The 22,099-nt window shown below is 38.5% G+C and overlaps 1 protein-coding gene across 12 annotated transcripts in view; it reads right to left on the reverse strand.

Annotated features, from left to right (window-relative positions):
- The window catches only part of PRKAG2 (protein kinase AMP-activated non-catalytic subunit gamma 2), a 225,238-nt gene that overhangs the window by 28,077 nt on the left and 175,062 nt on the right, over positions 1–22,099 (reverse strand). For all 12 annotated transcript variants that reach the window (XR_012652790.1, XR_012652792.1, XR_012652793.1 and 9 more), the window contains one exon: positions 7,970–8,079. Coding sequence is in view for 2 of the 12 variants with exons in the window: in XM_075045175.1 (XP_074901276.1) it covers positions 7,970–8,079 (110 nt within the window). In the remaining 10 variants the exon portion in view is untranslated. The remainder of the gene's footprint in view (positions 1–7,969; positions 8,080–22,099) is intronic.

Consider the following 22,099-nt stretch of genomic DNA (forward strand, 5'->3'; position numbering starts at 1 on the left):
CCTCCTTGAAGGACGATGTCTTTAAAAGAAAAAAAAAAAAAAAAAGGCTACTTAAGGACTTAACAAAAAAGACTTTTGCCTAGGGCAAGGGCCAAGCAGGTCTTGAAGAAAAGAACTTCCTCCTTTACCTTAGTACACCCGCAAGTAAAGCAGAGAAAAATTGGACAAACCTGTTATTAACTGAGTGGCTACATTTGCTTTAACATCTGAAAAAACCCAACCAAAAGCATCGGCAAGCAGCTCTTCTAGCTCATGTTGAATTTTGGAAAGCTTACATGAAACCAGATAAAAATTCAGTTCTCTTCTCCATTCACAGGACATGGAAAGGGAACACTCCTGGTAGATGATGTACTACTAGTGGCCATAGATTGCTTAATAAAATTTAAGAGCTGATGGAGTAACACCCTTCAAACCCAAGCCAAACCCCAGAAATAATAGGTAGGGTCTTATCCTCAAGTTAAAGTATGCAGGCACATGTTTTAGATTTCTCCCCAGAAAGCAGGTACTATGTCCACATGCAGAAGTCTTCCTCATACCACATCCACACGAAAAGGTTGCAATCCAACTGAAGACACCAAACCAAGACCTCAACTGATACCCTGTGTCAATATGCCCTACTGCAGCCTGCAATTAAGGGCTCTCCTTCTCCCTCTACCACCACACACGTGCTGATTTAATCAAGACCTCTTCTGGCCTGCTCATCCATGACAGCCGCTGGTCCATGATTATAGCCAACTGTTACTCCATCTCAATAAGGTACTCTGCTGATACTTACTTCCACCTGCTGTTTGAGGGAAGCCTAAGCATTCTAGTAAAAAGAAAAAGAAAAAAAAAAAGAAAAGCACAGCTCTGTTTTGGGGGGAGGAGTTTAAAAAAAAAATTAAAAAAAATAAAAATCACTTCAAGCCAGAATTTCTGCTGCCAGATTTCATGCCACAATGGGTTAAGAGTAAGACATTAGGTAAGCCTCATTGGCAGAGCCATTGGGACCAGCTGCATTGGGAAGGTACAGAAATTCTTTCACAGATTAAGATCTTGCCAGAAAAAGTGGTAGTGGGGTGGGGAAGGCAAGAAGAATGATGCATGACTTTCACTCAGCCGAGCACAAACACCTTACCTACACCCTGTGTAGAACAAGAAATTTCTGCTTAATTGGTACGATGAATTCATAGTATCTTCTTCCAAGATCCAGGAATGAATGCTTCCTATTGGTTTTGAGAGCTGCAGGAATTAAGCTCCTACGCTTGTTGTGTACAAGCAACAGGAGCAGCTCTGAAAAAACACAAGTCTTCTCATATTATGCTACTGATTCCAGCCTGATCTCAGTGAAGGGAGCTTTTATGTGGCCTGCTCAACTGCCTCAGCCCACATGCCAGTTAGAAGCTAAATTACATTATTCTCTTACAGTTCTGTGGGACTGGTAAGCAAGGAGGGGTGTTCACACTCCTCAGAAATGCAGACAGTATATTAGTTTAAAATTTAGCAAGTTCGACAAGGAAAAACCTCAAAGCCAATTAAGGAAGAGACAGTCAACCCTCTTGTAAAACTGTGAGAACTCTGTTGTGACAGCAGACCCACAGTCTGCTGTGTGTTTTCTGGAAGCAAAAGATTCTACAGCATTCTTCCTGGAAGCCTGGTCTATCTGATTACCTTGGAGAGAGGCAACACCCCAGTCAAGAATGACCTGGAGGGAACAAGAACAATAAATCCATTTACTGAATAGAGTCAGCACAAGGAAGAGAAATACAAAGTCCTCTTCCACTCTTCTAATGTGGAATCCGTTGCATGCTCTGCAGAAGTTAGTTATATTTACTTCCAGCTTGTTAAACCACTAACAAAGTTTCCAGAAGACTCTTCCAAATATATTTCTAGTTTGTGGTAGAAAAATAAGTATTGAGCTCTTAATAGCACGTGACATTACTGACAAAAGCCTACATTAGTGATAACATCTGGTCTATTACCAACTTAGATAATTTCATTAAACAGAAAGGTTAAATAATCTAACCTTCAGGTCACACAATTGTCCAAGATTTCTTCAGGATATAAAAGGAAATAGCCTTTAGGATTTTGAAAGCTTATTTTGATGACGGTTTCCACATAAACTAATAAAAATCATGTTTATGGAAAAGTGCTGGACAAATACTTTAAAAAACAGGTTCAAGGCCATGGTGAGCAAAAGCTACATAAGTTTTAATATTAAAACATGAATTTACTTTTAACAGGTAAGAATATCACTTAGCCAAAGGTTAGATAGAGCCTTTCACCCCACAAAAGCTTATACTAACTGCACAAGACACAGCCACTACATTTGCTAACATACCATTCCTGGGACTGCAGATTGCTGCTTGACACAGAGCAGGGAAGTCCCCGTCTTATACTTACCTCTTACATTCCTCTTGGAGGGTTAATTGCTCTGCACTACAAAGTAAACTAATCCATCTCATCTTTATGTAGGCTGGGCAAAGTCAAAACAAATTAATAAATTTGTATGAAGGTCAGACAAAAATCTGGCCTTAAGTAAGCTTACAGAGTTAAGCTTCAGAGACTGCTATAAGCTAGGTAAGAGCCATTTGCTTTAAAAATTCAAAGAGTTCAGGATGGGGGGGATGGGAAATGCACTGGTCTCTAAAGAAAACATCACAACGTCAAACATATGCAGTAACAAGGAAAAAAGTGAAATCACATTAGTAGATGATGTTAGTTAGACAAAAGTAAGCCAACTGATACAACATGAACAAAGTGCTATATTTTGTTGACATTTTAATACAGGAATTACTAAAATTCCTATTTTCCCTCAAAGCATTATTAGCTGCTTCAAATGAAAAGAAAAGATCAGATTGCTGTGTCACTGTATGTGCCTGATACAAGTTAAAACCAACAAACAAAGTAAAGGCAGATCTGGCTGTCATCTTATTTCCCCAGATCACTGCCACATTAAATACATTAACACTAGTAGAGTACTCAAATACTCTCCTGAAGACACAAGCTGGTACCCAGTAAATCTGCATTCAGCTCACTGTTTTCCTTAAATCTATTATAAAAATAATCCAGATCCATTTATTGAATAATTAGAATGAAAAAGAACAATAAATGAATGCTCATTCACAAGTAGCCCTTCAGGGGACAACCATCCTAACCCCCTCAAAAGGGCTGTGAAGTCTTTGTTCTCTTACTGTTTGCATCTTGGGAGATGCACAAGAGATTAGAAAAAGACAGTTTATCCACTGAGAGCCACACACTGTTGCAACTTGCCCAGTATCCCCACCATCCAGAGAATCAAATTTCCAAACTTCACAGGATAGCTCATAACATCTAGCTGTCTCTTGACTCCGTTCCTGGTCAGATCAGACTTTAAAGAAGTTTTTAATGTGCATCAAGCAAAGATAGCATCTTCTCTAGGAAAAGCAAAAAGCTGAAGCTTGTCACGAACAAGGAATATTCATGGGTCACAGGCAGGGAAAAGCCACAGCACTGAAGCGAGTTCAATATGATTCTATAAATATTTATGAGAAGCAAATACTTACAGGCTACATCTGTATTAGTAAACTAAAAGGGTGAAAGAACAGCCCACTGTCAGTCTAAATCTAGCACTCTCCCAGACAATATCTGCCACTTCTCAGGGTTCAGTACAGGCTAGGGACCATTTCAATTAGGCAAACTAGATGCAGATACTCTGTTTTGGGGGAAATATAAACTAAGCTATACTAACGCAAACTGAGCTGTGCCAGTTGGCCTCAGGCAGGTAAACAGACCTTGGCTCAGTACATTTTATTTATTTAGTATAGATGTTGCTCAAGTCTGTGCCAAGTGGCACATTCTCCAGCTGAAGCGCAGCACAGTTCACCCTTACCATATGATCTGATGCCTAACGGAAGTGCATGACATATACCACTGCTTTCACAATAGCCAAGTGTAGGTGCCAGCTGCACAGGTGTATTCTTGACATGCAAGACCAGACTGGTGTGCTAGCCCTAGAAGCAGCAAGATGTTTGGTAGCTGCTGGAATTGAAAGGCCCCTGTGCCTTCTGACTGACAAATAAGAAGGACTGAAGAGACTGTCAGCCCACTCCTGCTCTTTATTAGCTACTATTTCTGCTATTGAAGGCCTTTCTGTTTCCAATGCAATGGCACCTTACCAGCTCCTCTCTTATTCAGGGTTAAAGCAAGATTCCTTACAAATTTTTACACTAAATCCTCAAAGACATTGAGACTAAACATTTACTTCTACGAATAGATGTTGCTTCAGCAGTATGACTTGTGCCATATTATATAAGTTAACAACTCCCACAGCTAACAACAGTTTTAGAATACTTTCCACAGTATCTCATGAATAATTTTCCAGGGTAAAAACATATGATGTGTGCTGTGATTGCTGACCAGTAGAGGGAGACGGGATACTGTTGTCAAATAAAAATCCAACGGCAGAATCTTTCAAAGGATGCCATTAGAACACAACACAGCTCCATTTTTTCTTCTTCTTCCATTGATTGCTACTAGCTTATACTAAGGAAATGAAAGTAAGCCCTTATATATTCTGTTTTAGCTCTAGCATTATTAAAAACCTGAATTCAAATCTTTGGAGAACTTTTTCAAGGCAGCAGGCTTTTGTTTTGTTTTTTTACATTAGGAAAAACACTAATATGGTTAGGGGTGAAACAGATCCAAGAAAGACAAATATCTGCAAAATCCTCTCAGTTCGAGAGCTGTCATGGACACTGAATGTTTCACAAAGCTGTGTACTACATTTTCAAAATAAGAACTGATACAAAGTCCTGAAGTACTGGAAAATAAATAATGTATATATTAAAATTTAAAAACCAATATTTTAAAAGTGTTTGTTTGACTACCCTTACTAGGTACATTCTCCACCATGTACTTATTCAGCTGTTAAAAAAAAAAGCAATTAAATTTTTATATTCCAGACACATGTATGTGTACCAGCCACACTGATCAAGCTGAAGAAATAAAATGTGTTTTGAAGATACTGAAGGTGGAACATTAATACAAGGTGTTAGGTAAAGAACTACAAAGGTAAATACTGAAGGGAAGTATTTAGAAGTCCTCCCAGCAGTGTAGCTCAGGATGAGCACTCACATCAACGTGTTTAATGATTTCTTAGATAACCCTCTAATTTACTAGTTTTGCAAAACCTGTGAAGTTGGAAGACTGTGACAATGCTGGAAGAGGATTACTGCTTTACAATAATATTATGACTTTATAAATTAAGAGTAATGCAACTGGGATTAAATGTAATGGTGCAAAGTCAAAAAAAAATGCAGTTCAGAGAAAAAAAAGCTCCTCACCAGTAATCCAGGTTCAAGATATTGTCCACATTTGTCATATACTAAAGTCTGAATGAATAACTACAGAATTCCCTTCTACCACCACTGCCTTCAAATACCTGGAGAAGCAGACTGAGAATATGACCCCATGATCACAGAGCAAGGCATGCCTTGTTCTCCTCCAGTTGTAATCCATGACCATCATCAGGGATCCCAAATAAGACAGGGATTTTGGTGGAGTGTTGGTGAAAGTTTTTCCATTACCATTAAGTTACCCATTTTCCTTTATGGTGAAAATTCACAAGGTTCATTCACTCACTCTGCTTCTCCAATTATTACCTCATGCTGGCTCACCAACTGAAGATGGAACTCTAACTTCTTTACGTTAACAGCATTATCCCAACGCAGCTCCAGCAATGAAAACTGGTTATCTGGCAAGATTTTATGTAATTCAGCAGGTGACCTTGGGAATCCAAAAGGAATGGGTGACCTGCCCCCATGGCCCCAAGGTTAACTGGTTCATGGAATAAAGAAAATTCACCTTTCCAATTGCAACAGTGACTGAGCTCGAGCCTTTGACCCAGGTGACCACTGACAGCTGAGAACTCAACAGGTTGTGGGTCATGCCAACAAACTGCAGGTACCAACTCCCAACAGATTATCTCATAGTGTGAGAATAAATATCCCCTGGAATCAAAAAAGAAGCTAATAGTCTTTAAGAAGAGCTGGGAGAGTGACAGTAAACACTACCATCCCAAATTCAACCTTTCAGGTCAAAGGAGTCTGAATTCTTTAGTTCAGAGTGGAGAGTCACTCTCTTTTGGGCAGAAGAAAGGAAAAACTGCAGACCTTTTTCCCTCTGAGACGGTGAAAAAGTCAACACAATCAACCTCTCAAAGAAGCAACCTTCTGAGAGACAGAGAAAGAAATCTCTGAAAAGGAATGTAGCAGAAAGTATTTATTAGTATTATATCTAAATGTAACAGATACTCTTCATTAGAGCTTACAGTGCTTGCACAATCAGAATCCATGTGACTGGTGAAACGCAAGAGAAGATGCAGTTGAAAGACTATTATCAAAACAGTCAAGAAGTGGAATATACAAAGAAAATCAACAATGTGAACATTTAAACTCTGTAGAACTGATGTCTGTGTGCTTGAAAGCTCTTCCCCTAAGACTACAGGCTACCTTTTTCCACCTCTAATCACAGATCAGGTGTCTTTTCACTACAAAATCCAGTGTCCAGTAAAGCACATGGAAGAACCCTAGGGAAATAAGACTGTTCCACTGATACCAAGGTGTGTAAGGATAAAATATTTCCAGCAGAAGTCTGGCTTTCTGGGTAAAGGAGGAAATAATCTGACATGAGACAGCAGTGACCAACTTATATTCAGCATTGCCTTCTTGGCTACCAGATCCCCTAGCAGCAGGAGGTCCTTTGGCACATGGGCAGAATCTTAACCACAGCCATGCTCAAGTTTTAACATAACACTAGTACTAGATAGGATACTTACCTTTAAGGACTCAGCCAAGGTATCAGAGGCAACACACTGAAGCCTCAGCATGCTCAGAGTCTAAATAAATTCAAGATGAAGGAAACTCCCTCACCAGCGAAATGCCTGGATAATTGAAAAAGTCCAGTGCTGAAGCTGAAGTTGCTTTTTTTGTACTGAGCAGTAACTGAAGCTCCAGTTCTTTTAGCCATGCTGCAGAATTCAAGGAGGATGCTGTTGGTCATTGTACAAACAGACTACATGTGCAGTGCTCTTGATCCACCCCATTACTTTGCCTTGTGCAATGTAGGCTTTCCACCATTTAGATCACAGCACTCAATCTAGCATTATATATGATTATCTGATATGCAAGATGGTTCTGTGAGCATTTTGGGACTAAGTATATATTACATGGTTGCCTCTGACTGTGGAAAACTGAAGTCTAATTGAGCAGTACATTACAGACCAAAATTACTTAATGGGCTTAGTTAAACTAGAATTGGAGCATCTTTAAAAGGAAAAATACGCCGAAACAAACAAAAACCAAAGCAAGCCAAAAAACACCAATTCAGAATCCAGGAAACAAAAAGAAAGCCACAGCTTTCTACCACACTGCAGAACAGATTAGTCTGTTTCTATAGCAGGCAGCTAATGCCTTCTTTTGGCAAACAAACTCTTCAGACAGAGCCAAGAGTCTAGCAGATGATTTCCTGATTAAAAGCAAAATGAGAAACTGAAAACAAAATTTTTCTGGAGAATGTAATAATTTGCATAATTAAACCATCCATTTTAGTCCTAAATTGTCTTACCAATATAGTGGGAACAGGCTCAAAACACCTGGATACTCTTAACTATTGCACAGGGATCTTTAAATAAAATGTCTTTATGTAAATTCTGATAGCCATGAAGAAGCCAATATAAGTTTGGGCTCATCTGAAAGTTTTTTAAATTGTGATTCCAACTGCAAAACAAATTATATCCTGTCTTTCTGTTCTGCTAGGAAGTCTTCCCCCAGCTCCTCCTCTAGTATAACATGTAAGATACAGTTGAAACAATATGGTTTTGTACAGTCAAAGCACAGCATTATGGGAGAATTTCTCTTCAAGAGATCAAATTTCATTTGACACTCAGGAAACACTCATTTTAAAAAAAAATTAACTGCAAGCAAAGGCAGACTGAAAGGAGAATACTCACTTGTAGCGTAGTGTCGAAAACAACAAGCTTAGAGCTTGTTGGAACAATGTCATAACACTTGTGTGACCTCATGAATCGCACATAAATGTCACTTTCCGATTCTTCAAGTGCTGTAAGTAAAAACATTGTATTGTTTTATTTAAGTAACCTTAAAAAAAAAAAGCAAAAAACATGCCACAGCAACTGAATACCACTGCAGAAAGACAACCCTAAAGTAAAACTCAAATTCACACTTTCCGATCTGGACAGACAGTCAGTTTTGCACTTTGCATTTCACATACTTATCTTTCTTTTCATATTAAATATAACAAAGACAAAATGCATTGTTCTTCCTTGATGAGAAAGGACTTCCATACTGAAGAGTTATATTTCAAAAAACACCTTGTTTTTCTAACAGCAAATGATTGGAATATGCTTCTCAACTCTCGTTATGTACAGAGGAAGCCAGTTTGAAACTTAAGTAGTGTCAGGCTTGACTAACTCAATCTCCTTAAATTAATATTTCTCCAATGTCATCCCTATCCAGTCCACTTTTCACATAGTAATTTCATATTTTCTAAAGAGGCAGCAGGCAAGTTATGTAATCAGTTCTGTTCTCTTCAGGCTACTTCACATACAGCATCACGAATCCAACGCTTTATTTATAAAAATAGGATCCGCTTGGCTGGAATTGTTTTAGTGTGGCATGTCTGTAGGAAGGACATGCAATCCAGTGCATACTAACTTAAATTACTTTGCATTTGTCAGAGTTTAGGTGCATATGCATACATTCTTCAGATCTGCTCAGGTAAGTTAACTTTTTCTTAAAAGCAGTTTGGCTTTCCATTCTTTACAGCAGGTACCTAGAACTTGATCAAGGCTAACCCCTCCATCAGATATGCACCCTTTAGACCCTGTAATAATGCACAAAAATTTGGTCACATGTTAAACTTTTGAAGAGTGGAGAAAAAAGAAAACAAACAAAACAACCTTGAAATACCTACTGATCTCTGAAGAACTTCATATTAGGAAGCTAAAAAAACTCAAAATCCTCTTTTGCTAGATTTGCTCAAAATCAATCACCCAACACTGGACAAATTATTTGTTGCTTCCACAGAGTGGCTCAGCACAGCTTCTTTAGTCCAATTCTACAGAATCAAAGCTGGACCTCCCCTGCAAGTGGCTACTCTAGGATACAGGCAGTCTCTTCTATGTACTAAGCAAGCTGAAACACAAGCAATGTGAAATAGAAGTTCCATCGGAATACAGAGGAGAGTCTCGAACTAGGACAAAGCAGAAGAAAAAAAGAAAATAATTTGTTGGATTTATGTTCCTATAAAGGTCAGGACCAGAAGTAAAAATAGCAGGAGCTAGGAAAAATTGATAAGAAATTAGGAAATCATGTGAGCAAACTGGTAGGGAAGGGACTAGGCAGACAGACTTTGACAATGCTGGGAGGAAGCAACCTTTATGAGATGATCCCAATGGGGAATGGGTACTGACTCATCAAGGGCATGTATAGAAGAGGTTAAAAAGGGTAGTTTTGGACAGAGAAACTCCATAATGTACTAAAACATTATCATCCTCTAACTTTTGCAGTAGCATAAACTAATGTCTGTACAAAATTAATTTAATGACCCTGTGATTGAGTGAGTTGCTGGGGAGGGGTTGTTGGTGTTTTTGGTTTTGTTTTGTTGTTTTTTTAAATACACAAACTAGAAACAGGGAGGGGATGAGACACTAAGCATTAAAAACAATATTACAAGAACATTTAGATGATATACCAAGAACTCTGGTCTTCAGAAAGTTATGGCCGTGAAATCCAGTCCCTCTGTGTAGTGACAGTGTCCTTATCTACTTTAATCTCAACTTTTTCCATGGGACAGTACACAAGAACTGCACTTGAAATGGTAAGTCAAATCACCGGTAACTAAGGCTGGCTACTAACATGATCAGTAACCATTAGAGAGATGCTGCACTGTCATGTCTTTCCCCAGCACTACAAAACAGAACAGGACGAAACTAATTTCCTCCAATTTTAGTCCCCTGCCTCTTTCAGTAGATACATTCCAATTGCAGCAGCAAGCAAGACAGCAGTCCAATAGTACTGAATCACCTGCAGACCAAGTCTATTCCCCACACTGACTGAAACAGATGTTCTCCAAAACCTTCACCAAGTACCCAGAAACTACTACAACCTTATGTACCCAGGGACATTACTATTCTAATTCTGAATCTGTACTTCCTATTGAGTCTGTAGCTTTAACTGTGAGACTTTATATACAATTAAGTATACTACAGGTAGAAACAAGCATAGGGACACCTCACATAGTTGATAAACTACAAAACAACCAACTATTTTTAGCTGAAAAAATTTACACTCTTAGCAGAGCACATCATTGCTCAATACAGTCTTGCCAACTTACCAACATTATGCAAATTTAATGTATCACAATAGCAAGCACAGTAACTATGAAGCAGGACATGCTGCCAGATTTAATCAGGTAAGGCTGTTAATGGCAGCCACAGTTAAGAACTCTGTACGGACCAGCACAGTGAAGGTGTGCCTATAAACCCTCCTCTCAACTTACCATATACTCCCAACTCTCCAAACACAATTTCAGCTGGACCTCAACAATCCTTACCCACTTAGGGTGCATGGGATTGGTTAGGTGCTGTCTCACCTTACATTGTCTTCCAACTCAGAGGAGGCACCACAAAGCAACTGCTTCCCAAACTGACACTGGAAAGTTACAATTAGAAAGCTTCAGAAGCACAAGATAGCAATCTGTGAGCACTGTTTAACACCCATATAAATAGCTAGGAAACCCTAGCAGGATCTGAACAAGGATCCAATTGTCCAGCTGGAACTGAGGTTTATTTCTACAGGAGATCCTTATACTATAAATAAGTATAATGCTCTGTTTCATTAGTTGCTAACTAAACATGCAAAACATAAGCAGCACTGATTTAAGTCTTATGTCCTACATAACTTCATCAAGTGTTTGTTGGAAAGGATATTTAAGACCTTCTAACACCTTCAACTACTTGGGATTACTAAACAGATGCCATAGCCTAATTCTTTGTACAGGTATTGTATGTGCATTATGTATATACAGCTGCTGCAAGGAGAAAAGGTCTCTCAAGCTGAAGGCTTAGCATATCTCAGGGGTACACTCACACCCGTCTTTCCTGCACAGCACAAGTGGACAGGGTGTAGTCTTCTTCACAGTTCCTCTCACCTTCCAGAGGACAAACTTACTGCTTTTGGTTGTATCCAATCACCACTGTGTTGCAAATACAAATAATCAAGTATAAACATCCTAATCTCCACTAGGATATTTCTACTTTATTACCTCTTTATTTTCTAGTTCCACTCTTGTTTGTTTTTCTAATAAACGCTCATCCTTTCTGGCTACTAATAAGCTTCTGCAGTCTTATCCAGTACCTGCAAAGAAGTACTCCCTTTGGATGGACAAGAACAGATGCCTTTCAGCTTGACTTAAAAATCTTACTCAGTCTCTGCATGTCATCTTTGATCTGCATAGGAGATGATTCACCCAACATGCAGGAGCTGTGAATGTATACTGGCCATTCTTTCACCATGAAGTCAGTAACATATTCAGATGTTGATAAGACAATGGTGTACTACATGAACAAGAAGTGACATAAAATCTCCCCTCCTGCTCGAGGAAATGACTGAGGTATCCAAAATTAGATTTACTCAAGCAGCCTCATTTGCAGAAGCCCCAGTTACACAAATTTAATGCTTAAGATGTCCTAAGCTGTGTCACACTGATGGGCCACAGAGAAGGACTACATGCTACAGCTCAACTTCTTAGATCAGGGACTTCCTTAGCAAGACCTCCTCCTCCTTAGAAGCTGAACTGGACTTGCAACTGTGCTAAACACCATCTGTCCTTGACGTTCCCATCAACTGTATTCCTTCTCCCTTGGTCAGAAGCCCAGTGTACGCCTTTCTCATATTGTTTCCGCAACAACTCTTGCAAGGTGTGGGAAGATGGAAAGGTACTAGACAATTAGGATTGCCCTGGCATGGTAAAGGCAGTTGCAGATAAGCCTTATGGAGTATGTTTGCAGGACCTTAGCTTAGGTCTAGATCAAGACTGCCTCCAGCCAAACCTCAGCTTCTGCAGCTCATGATCTGGAAGTTAGTTGGCTCACAGACAGAGCAGATTCCCAGCAGGAGGCAGTTGAATGTGTACTTCCATGTGGGCGTTCACTCATGAAACCTTATTTCTTGAAGATTCATGTGAAAGTTATTTTTTGCAAGTGGACATTCTCCATGTGCACCCCCTCTCCCCAAGTCATAGGTGAAGGCAAAAAAATCCAGATCCCTAGTGCTGTTTTCTGCAATTTTTAATAAAGCACAAATAGAAGTCACCTGAAAGGTTAACAAGATTTTTTGACAGTTTAAGTCCTGAAGTTAAGAGCCTCGTCATACAGCCTTTTACAGAGTAAATTCTCTCTCTGCATCAGCATTTTATTTATTCCTACAGAAAGAGATCCTTTAAAGAGTGGAAAATCAATCTGCTTATATTTCTGCCACTCCCCCATCTTACTCACCTAAGACCAAATGATTTTCACTCCCTTCCTGTCTCCCACCCTTCACTAACATGAGACATGCTTTAACATTTTATTTCAGGCAGTAAATATTATTTACAAAACCCTCACAATTTTTTTTTTTTTAAGCAAAATAACTATTCAGCAATACTGCCTCAGAGATTGCAGTGGGACTTGGTACTAAGTATAATTGTCTATTTAGAGAGCTCTAAGGTAGAACTATCATCTGAGTACTCCTCATAAATGAAAGGGAAACTTCTGCAGCATCACTGAAGCCATTTCCTCAGAGATCTACTGACTGAACAGATGCCTTCAGTTCCATTCATACCTTCGCCACCATGCAGGGCGCTTTTCTACTGTAGCTTCCCCCTCAGAATTTCAAGGCCTTCAAAAGAGGAGAAAAAAAAGAAGCTCCTGCAGATGAAGAACAGGAACATGCAGCAACACGTATGGTCAACACATATTGCAAAGCTTCCAAATACTGCCACATAAAAACCTATGGAAAGTTCCTCAGAAGTGTTTACTGCAAACCACAGACTGTATTTCTGTTCTATATTCATACTGGGCTGGCCCAAAAACAAGATCCTGGACCACATGTGCTTCCTAATTTCAACACTACAAAATATGACCTTTCCTATTTATTTTATATTATAGCTATATTATGGTCATTGTATTTCTGCACTGGTATCCAGTCATATTTCAAGTTTAGTCTCTGGTTCCAGGAGTGTTTGAAAGGAAGACATAGGGTTCCACAGAAACTGTGTTCTCTCATCTGCTTTAAAGAGTTAATTGCGCCACAGACCACAATCATGCCACTGCAGCTCTCTATAGCACCCCTGCTCCTCATGGTTAGATTGAGAGCTGGTAGCTCTAGCACTTCTCAAACATTTGAAGCACCCAAGAACCATTCTGATGGGCCTAAACAACTGTATAACTACCATTTCTAAGTTTACTATGAAGTTAAGTGCCAAATTTTAAAAGCCCTTTAAAAAGCAAGGAAAAACCAGCCAATAGCAGTATGTAAAAAATATACTCAGCTAACTGTCTAGCTAGGTGAACAACTTAGAGAAGACAGAAACCATATATACACACAAGAATTCCACCATCCGCCCTGATTTTTAATCAGAATCAGTCTGGGGAAGTGTGCAACTTTAAAAGCTTCAGAGTTTTCTTAGAGCAGCAGGAATTAAGCACTGCCAGCACCCAACACTAGACTCTTCAGCTTCACTACTATTAGCATAACCATCTCCTCTCAGCCAGTTCAGATGGTGGACAAAAGGGAATGGGGAAGGAAGTAGAAATGTACTTTTGTGATATTCTCACGTGTACTAAATAACCTAGTTACTGGAAAAAACATTTTCTTTTCAGTTACTGCACACATACATATCTGTACTTTAGGTTACTCCAAATAACACTCCTATTATAAGAAAAGTCAAGTAATATGTTGAAAAAATCACATTTCAGATGCTAGAAAATTAAAATGTTACAGTTAAGAGACAAAAGACATTTTTCATCCCAATGTTTACTACAGAACTGATCCAACAGCAATACATTAGGTGAAGTTTATTGGTATAATTATGCTGATAAACTTTACTAAAAGAGGTGTTACACCAACAAAAGCACTCTATACTATTCTCTCTTATATCACTTAATCAAGCAGAATAGTATATATAGTCTTTTCTTGACACAGAAATTAAAAAAACACCTTAGACAAACACATATCATCACAGTGAAAACAGGAATTGGAGATTTGTTCGTGTACTTCTGGCTTAAGCTGCAATTCAAAAGAGAAATTTTTTCACATCTCTAGCCAACACTCCTTTGTCAGCAAATAGAGAGTAACTCTACCTTTTCAAAGGCCAGGTCTAAAGTTGCAGCTCCACAGCAGCCTAAGCAGCAGCACAGCATAGTAGCAGCAGCCGCTGATCCCTTTGCACTGGCTGTGTGGTTCTATTCCCTCCCTTGCACTGCTTCTGGATTTATATAAACCTGTTCCACAAGTGGGCTGGAAAAGCTGAATTTGTCACAAGTTATCGGCTTCCTGATAGTGCCAGTTTTAGGTCTATTCAGCTCCCATATCTAGCCATGTGGCAAGCAGATTATTTCTGCTCTTTCCTTACACTAGAAGCTATACAGTACAAGGACACCATCCTTGCTGTGGCAGCTAGCCATTAGATCAGGTTAGCTATGTCAAATGGTGCCAGAAGACACCACAGTGACTAATCACTTAAATAAGCCATAATGAGTTACCCTCTCTCCCTACTGTTACAGGTAACCCTTGGCAGAGTATACAATAGGTGAAAGATACCATTAACCTTGTAAATTGTTCTGCCGCATTTTTATCTTAAAGTTGTCACCAAAACTGGCTATAAAGTTTCTGTTCACCCCCAGTCTGAACTTCCTGAATAAGTTCCTTAATATCCTTGACAACCTCTCCCACAACTTTCACAATGCAGGAAGTGTTAATAGTCCTAGTGTAAGTCATTAACACAACACCTCTAATAGATCCTAAAAAATATCCAGAATGGATATAGTTAATCCACTCCAAGAACAAGAGACACACTACATAGTAAGAACCACAAACTATTCCTCACATGTTTCTACAAACTCACCAACAGACCCTGGAACATGACTTTTAAGAGAATGGAGGCATCTGAATGAAGAAGAGGGGTTTCAAGAACAACATTGCAGAAAAGAAATACTCAGGTAGGATTTTACCAGCATTCCTCAGCTAAGGGACAAGACAGGAACAGATTCTGAAAAGGAATCCAGTACTACGTTGTAAACGGTATGTTGCTGTGATCACGTGCAACAGCTTTACTTGAACCTGCCTTCTCTAAGAGAAATATGACTAATTTGTTAGACTTTTAGATAGGTTTGAATGATACACAGACAAATTAAAAAGTACATGGTATATCCTGTGAAACGCATGGGAACTGAGGGACTGGGAGAGAACAACAAGCAACTGCAATTTTGTCACAGAATAATGCACTAAGAGGGCATGACTTTCCAGTCTGCTGAGCTGTCTGCTAAAGAGCCAAGAACACTGAAAACAGCGGACAAGAAACAAGACACCAGAAGCTGAATCAATGTCAGACTTGGTAGGAGAAGAATACTAACATAGTTTAAGAAGGGCAAGCACAGAAAAAAGAAGCGATGTTGTACTGTATAATTTGATTTCTGTTTATTCAAGAGGAAACTTTTCTCAGAAGAAAAAAACCCCAACCAAAATAACCGCCCATGTAATCAGTCACAGGATAAGGCTGAGTTGTAAAAAAAGATGGAAAAAGTGGGAAGAGATGGTTACAAGGATGCCTACTCTAAGTGACAGGAGATAAATCATCATTAAGTTTCTAGAACATGTTCGGCACAACTTTGTTGGAGAGATGGCAACCAAGGCTAGCAAAGGATTACTTCTAATTTCAGAAGGGAAAAAAACCCAAACAGGTTTAAAGTCTAATACATAGGAAGTAATACGAAGACAGTAATAGGAGTTGACTATTCCATCACAAGCTGCAAGGATTTGAAATGCAAGGAACCAAAAAGAGAGGATGTAGTGACAGAGACAAGATTTTTTTTTTTTTTTTCCTTTCCGAAAGCTGCAAAGAGCTTTAAAATATCCTGGCAGACCACACATTAAAGTTACACAGTAGCATTATTCATGCAGCCACAGGCTATACGATATGCATGTTGCAGATTGAACGTTTCCCACCCCAATCTAAAGGAATGCATGAGCTGGCAGCTAAAGAAAGATCATAGTAAGTTTACAGATGTAAGGTACTCTGATACAAAGAAGTGATAGGAAGCGTATCTAGAGATGAGTATCAGAAGCTTCTTCAGTGATCCAAGACTAATTCAATTACATATTAAAGCATGAATACATGACAGGAAGAATAGGATTTTAAAAAGAAGTGTGAGCACACAGGGACAACATTAGAGTAAGTAAGTTCTACCCTGCTAACTGTATCTCACCCTACAAGCAGGAAGAGGGTCTAGAGGTACATGAAATAAGAGGGGAGAATAGCTACATTAACAGGTAAATAAAAATGAATAGATTAGTAAGTGCACAATGTCTTGTTGCTTGAGTCTTCAGAAGAAGGTTAATAATTTCTAATAATAGTGACAAGCTAGAAGAAACCATAACACATCTTAAAACATATCCAATCAAGAATTGTATTCTTCGTTGCTTAAGACACTTTTGAACATAACATTCAGGACTGCTTGCATCTACGCCTTTTTTTTTTTTTGCACACCTTTTAGTATGTCTTTTGAATTCTAGAGTTTGTGCAACTGTTCAGTCACTTTAGATCAGTAAGGTAATTGAGATGTTTTCTCCCCTTGTCACAAAGAGTTGTCTGATGCAGAGACAGCAGGTTATTATGTGTGTAAACAGGAGTCACCCTAGTCAAAAACAACGATTCCTGAACTCTTCAAGTTCATGAAGGAGAAGATACAGTACCAGTCAAAAGGAAAGCCAAACAAATTCAAAATCAGTCAGAATTCTTAGGTACGTATCAAAGCAAGTTATTGAAAACTGTGTATTTTAAGTACTTACAAAAGCTGCTCATCAAAAGCAAAGAAGAAAGCCAATACCATTGTGTCAAGAACAGTTCAGTCTAATCAGTTTTTACTCAGAATAAAGTGATCAACTGGATGGAAAAAAAAGAGGGCGGACACAAAATTAAAAAAAATAAAAATCACAGTATGCTTGAGACCCTGATTTCAAAGCAAGCTTGGATACTACTACATGTGGAAAAGATACTGTACAATCACCACAAGGTAGCTGCATAGCAAGCAACCGCAGCTGCAGCAAAACTAGTAAGATGTCTTTTTTTCAGTGGGTTTGCAAGACCGGATGACAACTGTCTGTTTTCAAAAAGATATGAAGTCCAGTTCAAACTCTTCTGAAAATTGGAACATTTGCAAGGTCCACCTTATGTGAATCAGCTAGTGCAGAATGGAATGCAAATTCATGCTACATGTCTTTAGTTTTCTACAAGTCACTCTGGAAGAGCTTTTACCAGTAGCTTGACATTTCACAGGGAAAACATTGTCAGAGAGTCTCAGAGGATTGGGGCTTCCTTTTATCCAGCATTCTCCTTAGTGATCTTCAAAACAGGAATAGAACATGCTTCAAAGAGTTTGCAGTAAGAGTTAGAAATTGTTGCAAGACTTTAAACCTCACAGTATCTTTGAACTGAATTCATAACTGGTTTGGAGTTAATATAATCTTTCAGAGAATACCAGAATCTGACAGGAACACTTAACTGGATGAGTGCAAATTAGGGGAGTGACTAAATATCACTACTACTGAGAAAGAACTACCCTGTTATTAATTTGATTTGCTATAGCAGAAGCAGGGAAGAAAAGGCACAGTTTGCTTAAATGAAACAACAAGCAAACAAAAAACCCACCCCAGCTATTAGAGAGCTATTAATGCATTCCAGAAGCTAGTTAGACAGAACAAAGCAACCTTAGGACATCATACAGTCTCCTTCCTTAAAGATCCTAAGCATGGAATGAGATAAGCGTCCACAACTGCATAAGCACATCCTGCTTTAGTGAAGAACAAAAAAGACTGTTAGTTCCTGAGAATATTTCAAAAGATCCACTTTTCTGTTTTGAGGCTTAAATATCTCCGCTTCTTCAAACTTCAGTAGTAGCTAAGACTTGTAAGAGAAAACCAATATAAATAGCTGCCTGAAACAATGAAAAATTCAGATTGTGTTTCAATCTTCCTTGTATTCATAGCACACTTCAAAATCTTGTACTGGATTTTGTTTCTCATTTTTGGAGTTAGTAAGTCCTGGTAAATGGGCTGAGAAGTTAAAACTCCTTTTTCACTGTAGCTCTCCATTGGCAGCATGGATAAACAAATATTACATGAGATTTGAGGCAGACAAAAGTGATGAGCAGCTTAAGAAACTTCACATTCCAGAGCTAATCATAGTAACTCTGAAGTTTCTTGTCCAGGCAGGCAGAGAAACTTACTTGTTTACAAGCAAGAGCTGCCTTGTTTAGGGACTAACTGGTAAACAGTATCAGAAGTCCAACTGAACACTTTTGAAACAGCCCACTATCACTTAAATCAACTTTCAGTCAAAGTTAAAGATTTGTACTTTGAGGAGAGCTACATCACTGTGGTTTTGTGCATAAAGGTAGCAACTTCAGCCTGCAACCTAATAATGCTTCTAAGATTTTCACCACAATAAAGAATAAGTTGACCTGAAGAATTTTCTAAAACATGTTCAAGATCTTCCCTTGACAACAAGCACTATGATTTTTCCCTAAGCATCCCAAACAAAGATCTAATTTAAGATGTCGCCCGTCTGGAATGCAGGCATGTTCTTCAAGATTGCGAGACACAGGCCACAAAACACAAGAAACTAAAAATGGTACTAAGCGTCTGATTATTAATATCAGCAACCATACGCTTGAGAGTTGCATTCAAGGAAGGTTTAAGGTATGCAATTAATGAAAGAAAAAACAGCCTGTATCCTTAGTATCTATACTGAAAGATCGGTAAACAATTTGAACTTTTACTGTTTCTTTAAAGCAAGCATAAATCCTACTACATACACAGTTTGCACATACTTTATAAAAGAGATAGCCATTTAAGTCTTTTAGGAACTAGTTTAAGATCAAACCTAAACACGCAGCTTAACCAAAGTATTATTCACAAGACAAGTATTTTCAAATTGAGTACACAGCATCTTCACAAGCCACAGTTGTATCCTTACTGAACAGGGCAAATATCTAACCTTTAGGAGATCTTCTACTGAAGACTAACAAATCTGAACTCAAAGCATCATTTATATAAAACTTTAAGGAAAAAATAAATTTTTAGGCTTAAGTCTTAAGGACTTTGGACTATGTTTGCTGAAGAAACAGTTTTGTCAGGTCTAATAAACTGTTGGGTCTCAAATTCTGAATGACTACTTACAGCATCTTAACTTGAAGATTTTAATAATTCAGTATTTACATTTTAATTTCTCTCTAGTCTCTCCTTACACATTTCTTCTCCTTCCCTCCCTATGCATGCCAACATTTTCTAAATAGCTATTACTGTTATTTCTTATTAGAAATTATAAATCTATATGCACACTCTAATAAATTATGAAGTGTTCCATTTCAATATACCACTTAAGAGATTTACCTAATGGCAGGCATAGCTGGAAGCTTAACAGAAAAAGAATTAGCAGTTTCCTAACTAAAGCAGGTGAGACTCAACACACATTCAATACAGTACATTCAGATAATTTTCTGGAACCTAGTTTAGAAGTTCTATTGATCCATTCTCTATACCACAGATAAACGGCAACTTCAGCCAAATCTGATCTTCCTCTGAACTCATATGATGTCCATACAGAGAACTGTTGTGGTTTTTTTCCTTTGGTTTTTTGTTTGGTTGTTTTAAAGGAACTGACTCAAAAATACCAGGGAGTTCAAGCAAGACTATGGCAGGAGAGATACATGCAACTGCTTGTGTAGAGCAAAGCATTCAGCTTCTGCACTATGGCATTCAGAGTCGTTTATTAACAGCAACAACACAATCCCTTTCACTGAGTGATCCCGCTCCATCCTGAAGTGACTCAAAGCATTAGAAGTCCATCCTACAAACTCACTCCTATAGTAACTATGCTGGAAGTTAGAATATTATTTCAAAGCTTATACAGGAAGAGTTTATAGCCATTTGTTCTTGTGCCAATGTTGTTCTTCAGTTAATTTTCCTCCTTGGTGTTTATCCCCTTCCCACCCCTTACAGGATGTTTTCATACATACAGTGTTATCACATCCCTTCTTGGCTTTCCTTTTACTAAGATAAATGAGCAAAGCCTTTTATTTTCCTCCTTTAGCGCAAGTTCTATATTCCTGGTCTCAAGAATGGCCCTTTTCTATGCCTATCCTGGTTTGCTCCCTTCTCCAGCACCTCAGATATCTTCTTCCTCTGTGTCTTTGCATCAGTAGAAACCCAAGAAACTAAGCAGCAGCCAAGAATACCACAGTGTAAGGGAATGTTATGAAAAAAAGAAAAAAAAAAAAAGTTGGATTCTGCTGCTTAAAATGCCCAGTGTCAGAACCAAATACTCAGTCACAATGCACAGAAAAGTAAAATAATATTGTAAAAAAACCCAACCAAACCCCAAAACCAACCAACTAAAAAAAAAACCCCAACCCAACTTAAAACACCCTAAAAAAGGCAAAAATAAATTTTCACAAATAAAATCACTAGTCTAAAGCACATGAAAACTGCTTTTAGACAAAAGTAGGAGTGCCATTTAACTTCTGCCACAGTCAAAATCGGCAAATTCACCAAACTGGTTCACATAAAACAGCAAAATCCATATAAAATTCAGCAGAGGAGGAAAGAATCTAAAAACAAGCTAGATTTATTCAAATACTATTCAAAAGCTACCTTGAAGATATCTACATCACATTCAAAAACCTCTTAGATGTGGTTTACTCTTAGAAGGATTGGGTTATTTAAGCTTTCCAAAGCTCTGTCTAGATGCCAAGCTGAACACCTAAAAGTCAAATTCAACTTTGCTCTAGCATAGTTATGCTTTTATTTGTATTAACTGCTTTGGCTACATGTTAATCCTAGCCATTGGCGCAACCCTTCCACAGAAGGATTTTCCCCTAAACTCCCAGATTTTCCTTTTGTCAGTCTTCTCTACTCAGAGGAGCCACAGTAAAGCCCGCACAACATGCATCCAAACGCAAACAGTCTCAGTATGGAGAGGTACATTTTGTTTCAAGATGCAAGAACCGTTATGAAAAACAGTAACAACAACTCCTGTACTTATGTTGGAAATGCTACATTCCTTAAGATGTTTTGGGCTTAATCTGCTCCCCCCCAGACCCATGCAATGCTAGTATAGCTGTAAGTTCTGGAAGTCAAAATATTCAAATCAATAAAGTAACTGCAGACAGCTTAAGTACCACCCAAAGAGCAAGCTCTTAACAAAAAGCAGTGCTGATGTAAGTGACCTGACTTAAAGAAAGGCTCCACAGACAAAGCTCTCTGATTATCCACCATCGAGTTATCAAAAACACAGTACACATTACAAAAAGTCCTATCTTAAAGGACAGTCACGTCTGTTGCAGATGATTAGTAAGCAGAAACATTTCTTATGATTGTTTAGCAACAGCTATATTGAGCCAACTTAAACAAATATTCTATCATTCTCGTGACATTGGCATTACTTCAGTTTAAACCAAGTCACCTACATCTAGTACTCAGTCATGCCCCAAGGCACTAAGTTTTCCAAGAGCACTGACTTGACCACAACAGCCAAATTCAACAGTTGAGCTTATCAAACTACCAAGACAATACCAATGTTTCATCTATACTGTCCTCCCTGTGTACGCAGGGCACTGGAGAGGTGTATCAGACAGAACATTGCAGACCACCACCTAGGAAGTTTCTTGAGGAAAGGACTCTATAGTCACCCTACTCAATCCTGGTAATGCTCAGCAAAGCAGTCACAGGCAAGTAACAGCATCTTGTAGTGATCTATAAGGCAACACTGACATTGTCACATCTTCCACGTCTATCATTGCTCA

Source organism: Buteo buteo, chromosome 2 (assembly GCF_964188355.1).
Source record: "Buteo buteo chromosome 2, bButBut1.hap1.1, whole genome shotgun sequence".
NCBI classification, from domain to species: Eukaryota; Metazoa; Chordata; class Aves; order Accipitriformes; family Accipitridae; genus Buteo; species Buteo buteo.